This window comes from Solanum verrucosum, unplaced genomic scaffold (assembly GCF_900185275.1).
Source record: "Solanum verrucosum unplaced genomic scaffold, falcon-dt-bn FXZP01000220.1, whole genome shotgun sequence".
Classification (NCBI taxonomy): domain Eukaryota; kingdom Viridiplantae; phylum Streptophyta; class Magnoliopsida; order Solanales; family Solanaceae; genus Solanum; species Solanum verrucosum.
In genome coordinates, this window is record NW_026020308.1 from 1,181,758 (window position 1) to 1,191,720 (window position 9,963).

The window sequence follows — 9,963 nt, forward strand, 5'->3', positions numbered from 1 at the left end:
AAGAAATAAGAAAGTAAGAATGAAATAAAAATATAATAATATAATATTGAGTAGAGAGAATAAAAATAAAGAACTCTATATTTGATGAGTAAAATAATGATAGGGTTGAAGATGCCTTAAATAAGGGGTGTGTTCAAAACTTAAAACACCACTTAATTTGAAACGAAGAGAGTAATAAAGAACTATATCTTTTTCAAGGTATTTGTTATATAGATAGATTCGTAAAAATATATTTTACTTTTTCAAAACAAATAATTTTCAAATTCATGTTCAAACACCTACAAAAGCATAATTTCAAATTCATGTTCAAAACACCTACTTAGCAACAGTTGCCATATATTTTACAACAAGTATGCTGAAAAATCAATGTCTTGCTAACACAATTTTGCAAAATAGCAAATTAGAGGTTATTACATGAAACTTCTAACAATATAATATATAAAGAAACATGTTCGATTTCATCATTAGCTTCATTATAAATAACTATAAGAAAATAATGCATTGTTGTTGTTGTCAAGAGTGGACCTAGAAGTCCTGATATAAGTTCAACCGAATCCAATAACTTTCTTTAAATCTGTGTTTTCTTCATTGAACAGAATGCATTTATCTTAAAAAATTAAAACCAACATAATTCTCATCCTAAAAAGTTGCGTTTTGTTTGTTTCTCATACACTATGAAAGACTAGCAGAGTGCAGCAACTTCATAGATCTTCCCTACCACTAGCAAGAAGGGCTTCTGCTGCCGAATCCAAATCATGTGGAAAGAAAACCCTGAAAACGTTCACGGTCACGTGAATGAGCTCAAATCTTCATGAGTGACTCAAGAACATTACAACAACAACAAACCCAGTATTATAGAATCCCACATGTGGGGTTAGGGGGGAGTAGAGTGCACTCAGACTTTACCCCTACCTTGAGAAGGTAGAGAGGTTGTTTTTGATAGACCCTCGACTCAAAGAATGTTAAAAAAGAAAAGTAATAAGATAACGAAGGCTAAAGGAACATGCAGTAAGAAATCTTAAAATAACAAGAAATAAGAATAATCTTACACAAGTGAAAGGAAAAGAAATATGTCCGACTACCTTACTAACACTCTACCCTAATTCTCAACCTCCACACCCTCCTATCAATTATCATATCCTCGTATAGCTAAATTGCGCCATATCCTGCCTAATCACTTCATCCCAATACTTTTTTGACTCAAGAACATTATGTAAAAGAAATTGCTTAGACATGGAAGTGCAAGCAGAAAACTGCCAGGCTCTCTCCCCAGGAATCAATAATTTCTGAGATGCCTAAAAAGAACCAAAAACTTGGGTTACTGAGATAATCCCAAAATTTTGGTTTACTGAGATAATCCCTTGGCTAAAAAGAACCAAAATTTTCAAATCCTACTATAAGAAAGCATTCTTGGCACCAAAAGTAAGAAGAATGGGAATACCTTGAAAGGCGTCCAAGTTGTGTCTTAGGAAATGAAAATTAACCCTCATTTTCCAATTGTTTAGCATGTCTTTAGTATAAGAAACCCATCTATTTTCTTGCCGTACAAGTATAGAGATGTGAAAAAGAGGAGACATTATAATCACCTGCACGTATTATGGTACAGTGTCTGGCTCAGTTGGTCTATGTCAGCGATACCTTTAGTGCCTGCAACAACTTCAAGCACTTGCCTGGGAAGAAGAGAGTTGATATTTTTCAAGAAATCAAGATCAAACTCGAGATACAGAGAATCATATGCAGCTAGTAGTACGGCTATATTGCCAAGGCACAAGTAATGGGAAAATATCTCACAACAGACGCAATCTAGAGAGAACTAAAAGCATCCGGAACAAAGTAAAAGGGGGATAAGCTGGTACTTCGCTTTTATTCATGGGATGATAAAGGAATTACCAAAGAATGCATCAGACTTGTCTCTAAGTTCAAATTCAAACCCTACAACCCCAAACCACACCTCATTGTTGAAGCAAACAACCACTTATTCTAGTAACTAGTAAGATCAGAAAGTTCGAAATAGGCCCGACAATATTGGAAGCACTCGTGTTGACAGATCATAAATAGAAAGACAAATTTCAAGAAAGCTCAAGTCCCAGATCGAATAGTTAACACTTTTCACACATAATCTTTGAGTTTTCTCTCTTTTTGTATATTTTTTTGGTTTTTAGTTTATTTATTTTTGGACTGTGGCACTTGCCAATTTGAAGTTCAGAGGGAATGTGTTGCAAGGATAGTTCTCTACCCCTTCTCTGCTTCCATCCACATCTCAGATATTCTCCTTTCCAGCTCTACTTAGAATGAGTTTGTCCAAGTTTGTATCCTTTCCCGACTCTAAAATTACTTTTTTGATTAAATAAGTATTGAAAGTAAATCTTTAATATATAAAAGTGTATTTAAGGGATAAAAGAAGGAAAGATACAGAACACTGGTATCCTATAAAGAATATCTAATTTAGAAATACATGGAAGTTGACAAGTAGTAGCTTTCATGTTCAATCAACTTCAATCTCAGGAACAAAATTTGAATTGATGTCTATTAGAAATGGAAAAAGAATCATATAACTAGCAATAAGAATACTATGACACTCACCGAACTAAGCAAGGCTCATTGCGACCTTTGACAAGGCATTCTTGATCATGCTTATCCTTTTTCTTTGAAGGCCATGAGGATTTCACATACCTTATCCCAGCATGTGTATTCTTAATATCACAGTATGGTGAATCTGTTTCAATCATCATTCGCTCAACAGGTATACCCTTCACAACTTCAAGGTTCTCAGCTGTCTTGAGAGAGCAACCATTTATTCCTAATATAAGTTGTTCAAATCAAGAGACATAAACAGATCCAAGTAAATCAGGGTTGAGCAATTTTATCTCATGGAAAACACATGAGCATGACAGCTTCTAAATTGAAAAGATAGAATACAATGAACCGGAGATTTCACCTATAAGAACATTACTAAACGAAAGAAGTTTATCACAATCTTCAGCACTTCCAGTGAAAGAGTGTGCAACGCCAGCAACAAACCTGTTCAACACAACTGGTTTATCAGAATGCCATTTATACCAGTGTTGTCAAAGGCATGCTTAAGCCCTGAAGCAGGGCCAAAACGTATTGAGCGCTTCACGTCGCTTAATGTGCGCTTCAGTGTCATTCATGCTTATAATTATTAGTCTTGAACTAAAAATATAGTCTCCCTTGGCGCCTTTTTATAATCAATTCCCACACTTTATTTGCGGTTTACACTTAAAGCCCCAACAGACCTTAGGGCTTTTGATAGCACTGATTTATATAAAGCTGCAACAATGAATCAAATAAACTTGAACCATGATAATGTTGTTTAATATATCTTAATCAAACAAAACAAGACTATGGTACTATCTCCACTCCATAAGACAAATTATCCAGTCAAACAGCATTTGAGGTTTTACATTGTTCTTGCAATAGCAAATCTCGGCATAGGCTGGCCCAATAACAAACTCTGACATGAGGAGGTAACGCTGTCTACATTCGCTTTTCCCTGAACCCACATACATGGTAGCCTTCTAGTAATGGGCGTTCGGCTTCATCCCAAAAGCAGTGAGATATAGGTGTCAGACATACAGTTGTGAAATCATGAGATACTGGAGGTTTATTAATTCTTCCCCCCTTTAAGCTGACTTATGGAAAACCTAAGGACTACAAGATTTTAGATTAATTAACCTGATCTTTCTGCAAGTCTTCTGAGGATTACAAGGTGAAAATTAAAGCTGAGCCATTTTGCGTCATCTCCAACAAGTACAAAAAATTACCGATCCTTATTTCGTTGAAGAATGTCGCAGAAATCCTGAGAAGCTGCTCGCATGTGAAGAAACATTGGCAGCTTCATTGTATATGCCAACTCAAACTGTTTTTCAAAGTACCTATATTTCAAAATAGAAAGCAAGAGCACATCAGCAAAGTGGAAACAAGGTAAGTCTACAAAACAATAGTCACCAAAAGGTGCGCCTAGGCTACAAGTTGAGGAAGAAGTAACTCCTTCGGAGAAAATGTCACCAAAAACAGGGTTTTTTTTGGGGGTGGGGAGTGGTGCGGGAATTGAGCAACGCAGCTTCGCCACTTGCTTTTGCTTGGGGGATGTGAGAGAGCAAGAGTGTTGTAAATTGTGAAGGAAGAACTCATAGGGGTGGGTGATTTGAAGCAGATACATACTTTTTCTGAATATCAGATGGACAAAAGTGAAGTCTATCATAGTCCAACCCACATTCGCCAATCGCAACCACCTTGTTTGAAATGAATTTTGTCGTTAGCAAAGCAAGTAAATGAAGATAAACTATAGTTATTTTTTAGGCACCAAGGATATATAGTCACAATTAAAATAGCTCCAAAAAACTTGCCAGCCAATAAAGAAAAGATTTATGCAGAAGTGTATATTCACGAGAGAAAAGGAATGAATCACATGATGGGCGACTTGCTATATCATTAGAATGCATTACAAATGTGCATCTTATGAACAAATCTTTTGTCATTACAAACTACTTACAGCGTCCAATGTTTATTTGCCGTCTTCCTAGCACAATGTAGGAAGTTAGCCCAAAAAGTAGATCTCGAAATGTTAGAGCTTGTAAAATTCTTAAAATCTTCTAAGCTCATTTTGGGGCAATTTTTTTTCGTCCCTTGATTTGGAGGCACTGAAACCTCAAAGCAGTTAAAGGACGAGCTTAAATTGCTAAAAATATCACATCTTAAAAAGTGTGCAAATGATTCAGTATTCTTTTGGATATACTAATGTCATTATAGGAACAAATCCTTTTCGAAAAAGTTTGGAGCAATTGAAACATAAGATCAGTTAACCCAGGAGCTTAAACTGCCCGTAGTTCACACATTAAGAAGTATAGTATTAAAGTTTTTCAAAAGTTGCTAATTTGAACAGGGCATTTACTAAGAAGGTGTAGGTTCAATAAATCCATAACCTTATATACAGAAAAATTGAACATACTTTTCCTTTTTCTTTTCCCTCTTTAGCCAATGTCAAAAGATCCTGCAAATGCTTTTCTGGATCCCCACTGTCTTCAAATTCCTGATTGAGAACGAAGAAGAAAATGACAAAGCATCCAACATATATGAATGGGTAGGTTTTTTTCTGTAGGACATTACAAAACAACAAGAGTGAAACCCACTTTGCATCTTGTCGGGTGCACTCCCACAGTACAGAAAAGTCTTGCTGCAAAAAAGAGTTAGTTCTCAAGGTCAGACGTGCCAATATATTTGAGAAGCCAACTAGCTGCAAACAAATAACATTAGTCAGAGTAAATCAGCTAAATAAAGACATATGGACAACCATCTGTTTCAGCAATGGCAAGAGCTTCCTTTGATTCTTCAAGAGAGCCACCAGTTACCTGGAAGGAAAACCTAACCAAATTATGATCTTCAGTAGAACAAGTGAAAGGCAAGTTCATAGAATGGCTGTAAGACCATAAATGTAAACTATGGGAGTTGAATGATTTTTTTTTTAAGAATTGTTAATCGGCGTGAATGTTGAGCCTCCAAGGTCCAACATATCCATAAGGTGAGTGTTGCAAAAATGAAAATGCTGATATGGATGTGCGATCATACCAGATTCGACAAGATAAGAATGATCACTTCATGTAGAAGGTATATGTAGCACACATAGAGGATAAAATGACGGAAGGTCACTTGAGATAGTTTAGTCATGTCCTACGTCAACCTCCAGACAGAGTGATGCATAGATGTGAAACCATGGTGATTGAAGGAGGACAAGGTAGGCCTAGAATCACATGAAGGTAATTATATCAAAAGAGCTACAATCTGTTAGAAGCATGCAGACTTAGCATAAAAAATATTTGGGTTTACTATTGGGAGACAAACACAATCGGTGACAATTTGGAATGACGTCCTTGATAAGATGGAAAAGAGGTGGGCAAATTGGATGAGACAATATCTCTCCTTGGGTGGGAGAATGTTATGGTCCCTTGTTAAGGATCTAGTTACGGGACGTTGCAATATAAATCTGAAGTTTTCTTTTTTCTACCTATGGTGATGGTTCGTTAAGAGAGAACCTGCAATCTCTTGAGTTTAAAGTACTCAAAAACTTGACTAATTTTCTGCTTATCATTTCATTGAATGCAAATAACACTAAATACAACACTAGTGGATTAGCCACCCATCTAAAAACAAGGAAGTAACTTCCTATTACAACTGATATGAGAAAGTGGAGGAATAACCTCCTTACTGCAACTTACTGCAGCAACTGCTACCTAGAAATAGGAAAAATAAATAACTAAAAAGCTGTAATACTCTACTACAAAGACTGCTGGACAGAAAAAGCTGTAATACTCTACTACAAAGACTGCTGGACAGAAATCTACTTTCGAATTTCCTTAAATCTTCCATGTGTAGACCATTGGTAGACTAAAAGGGTGCTAACATTACTCCCCTCTTCAGATCACGCTTGCCCTCAAGCGCTAAGTGTGGAAAGTATTAGTATTTCCCCCTTTTCCAACAAATTCTTCCTCATCGTATATAGAGTCAATCCAAAATAACTTCTTGCAGTTGAAACAAAGCCCCTTAAGTCGCCTTTCCTCCATTTCAGGTCTGGTCAGTTTCTTCACAAATTTGACATGTTGAGGTGAGAAATCTGCTGTCTTTGATTTGCAAGCATCTAACACTTGCAAACAAATGGGTTGTTCCTTGCGTTCATAAAGTCGGGATAAACTCATCGCCGTAGACAAATCTGGAGGATTATGCAACTCAACCTCAATTGCTATATAATCAGTAAAACCACCGTTGATATAAAGTTCAATTTTTTGTGACTGCGCAAGTGTACCAGCCCGCGAAATTAACTGCTCAAATGTTTCTTGGTAATCTGCCACAGACCCAATCTGGCATAACTTAGACAATTCTCCCAATTTCTGACTTCTGATTGGTGGCCCAAAACGAAGGTTACAATGACGTTTGAAGTCATCCCAAGACAGTTGAGGCAGATCTGTCTCTAATTGCAGAAACCAAAGTTGTGCATTGCCCTCCAAATGAAAAAAAGCAAGTCCAACTTTTTCTTCTTTCAGAGTTTGTTGGTGTCGAAAGAAGTGTTCACATATGTTCAACCATCCCAAAGGGTCCTCTTGGCCATTAAATCGTGGGAAATCGAGTTTTGCATGTCGAGGAATGATGAAACTTCCTCCTGCTTCTGATCCTGACCCTCCAACGACTCTATTTTTCCCCTTCCAACCACGATTCTAACTGATATGTTCAGTTGAATCAGAATCGACCTTAGAATTTACTAAATCCTGTGTGAGTGCATCCAAGCGAGCATTTGTTGCTTCATGTCTGGCTAAATTGGCTGCACGTTCTTCTTGAAACAAATTCACTAATTCTGCTAGTTGATGTTGAATTTGGTCTCCCATAACTCCTGTCTCTGATACCAAGTTGTTATGGTCCCTTGTTAAGGATCTAGTTACGGGACGTTGCAATATAAAATCTGAAGTTTTCTTTTTTCTACCTATGGTGCTGGTTCGTTAAGAGAGAACCTGCAATCTCTTGAGTTTGAAGGACACAAAAACTTGACTAATTTTCTGCTTATCATTTCATTGAATGCAAATAACACTAAACACAACACTAGTGGATTAACCACCCATCTAAAAACAAGGAAGTAACTTCCTATTACAACTGAAATGAGAAAGTGGAGGAATAACCTCCTTACTGCAACAACTGCTACCTAGAAATAGGAAAAATAAATAACTAAAAAGCTGTAATACTCTACTACAAACACTGCTGGACAGAAATAAAAAATAAATAACTTATAAGCTGAAGAAATCTACTTTCGAATTTCCTTAAATCTTCCATGTGTAGACCATTGGTAGACTAAAAGGGTGCTAACATAGAATCAAAATATAATTAACAGTGTTCTTGGCGCACTACCCACCTATACCGTGTCTCTTTTTTCAGCTCCTTCTTCAGTGTTGAAGCGCATGGACAAATTAAGGAGAGATTTTTTTTTTGGCAAGCTAATGAACTAGCGAAACCTATTTGTCTTGTAAGCTGGAAAACAGTCACCAAAGATAAAAGGAAGGGGAATCTAGGAATTAAAAATGTAATAATGAAAGCGGTAAGTGGCATTGGAGATTTAACATGGAGGATAATGCACTTTGGAGGAGAATTTTACTGGAAAAGTTCTCTCTGGACAATCCATGGCGCGCCAAAGAGTTTATAATTCCTCATGGCACCGGGGTATGGGAACAAATTAGAGGGCTTTGGAACAAGTTCGAGACAAGTATGGGGTTTACTCTTGTAAATGGAAGGAAAATCAGATTATGGGAAGATGCATGGTTGGGCCATATCCCACTAAAAGACCACTTCTTGGTTTTTTATTATCTATCAACACGTCACAATGGGACAATTGCAGAATTCTGTATATCACAAGCTGGACTTCGAGTTTGAGAAGGGATATATATGATTGGGAAATGGAAAGGTTAGGTCTCTTTCAAATGCTAAGCAACATTGTTTTGGATCACTACAAAAGGGACACTATCAGTTGGAAGGGTCATTCCAAGGGTATTTTTTCAGTTACAAGTGGAAGAAATAGATGTATCTTGGTTTGTGTGCTAGTAAGATATGTAGAGAACTCTTATTGCTAGAGAACCTAATCTTCAAGTATTTGATTGATTCCAACTATTGAGTAGTAGTTCTAGTTCTTGCTGTAGAACAAGTCCGGTAATTAATAAAAAAGAGATCTTTTTGGTACTAGTATAAGCTAATTGAACAAATTCTTTATCACCCAAATCACTACAAAACAGCAATTAGGTTTATTTGGACTTGGTATTAGTCATTTGGATAAACAGTTAAACTGACAGATATATTTCTTCTAACTATATCAATGCAACGTCAAGATTGAAGAAACAAAACTAACCGAAACACAGAGAACGAGGGTCGACAACATAAATACCAACAATCATGTATTGCGTTAAACATTCTCCTCTTTTCCCTTTTCCTTAAGGGGCAACCCGGTGCACTAAGCTCCCGCTATGCATGGGGTCCAGTGAAAAGCCGAACCACAAGGGTCTATTTTACGCAGCCTTACCTTCCATTTCTAAAAAAAAAAACTGTTCCACAGCTCAAACCCGCGACCTTATTGTAATAATTTAAGAACCGTGATTTTACAATGGAGTAGTCCATCTTTTAGTACTTTAAGGGGTGAATCATCTGGATTTTTAACACATCAGAATTGTAAGTCAGATTTGATATAAAATGTGGAACTTTACAACAAGATAGAAGAAAACCAAAACTTGTTAAAAAGCATTGTAAGATACTTCAAAAAGCTCCACATTGTATCATCTTCTTAACCGCAACAGAATTCAAACAAAAAGGGCAGTTCGGTACACTAAGCACTCCGCATTAGAGGAGTTCGGGAAAGGGTTGCACCCTGAAGGGTGTGATATAGACCGTCTACCTACCCTAATGCAAGCAAACATTAGTGGCTGCTTCTATGACTCGAACCCCATTCAAACAAATCCAGTAAATAACAAATAAAAGAGTAAGTTTGAAGGGTTTTTACTATTATTCTTTCAACACCAGCACTCCACGCCCTTTTCAACACAGCTTGAATGTCACCCATATGATATTGTTTTCCATTGTATATCCCTTTGAACATGCTATCTGAATTGTTGGGGTTTCTTCAAAACATAGAATGAACACAAAAAAAATGAATCTTGGAAATACTTATTGCATTTTGCTGCTTACTTACCAGTGAAATTGACGGCTATATCTGCTCAAATAAGAAAATATAATTAGATAGAAGATCAAAAATTACTTCTGATTACGATAAATTGACCCGGAAAACAGAAGGCAGTAAGATTTTACCGATCATTCGTACAGTCGCCATGGCAGCTGAAGATGTTTTCGTCTGAAGAAATTAGTTCTAAGAAGTCTTTGGCTTTGTGAAATTTGAGAAAAAGAGACTGAGATAGTCCCTTA

The 9,963-nt window shown here is 36.7% G+C and overlaps 2 protein-coding genes across 3 annotated transcripts in view; one reads left to right on the plus strand and one right to left on the minus strand.

Annotated features, from left to right (window-relative positions):
- LOC125835105 (40S ribosomal protein S4-like) overlaps positions 1-9,963 on the plus strand; it is a 254,483-nt gene that overhangs the window by 169,702 nt on the left and 74,818 nt on the right. The gene's annotated exons all lie outside the window — the stretch shown is intronic.
- LOC125835103 (uncharacterized) lies at positions 354-9,909 on the minus strand. Its single transcript, XM_049514236.1, has 12 exons — positions 9,850-9,909; positions 9,734-9,754; positions 9,545-9,645; positions 5,315-5,372; positions 5,154-5,197; positions 4,973-5,053; positions 4,186-4,256; positions 3,786-3,896; positions 2,939-3,021; positions 2,584-2,800; positions 1,587-1,670; positions 354-771 (listed from the first exon to the last, which is right to left on the minus strand). Exons 1-12 carry the CDS (start codon positions 9,869-9,871, stop codon positions 702-704), a joined length of 963 nt encoding a protein of 320 aa, XP_049370193.1. The 5' UTR covers positions 9,872-9,909; the 3' UTR covers positions 354-701.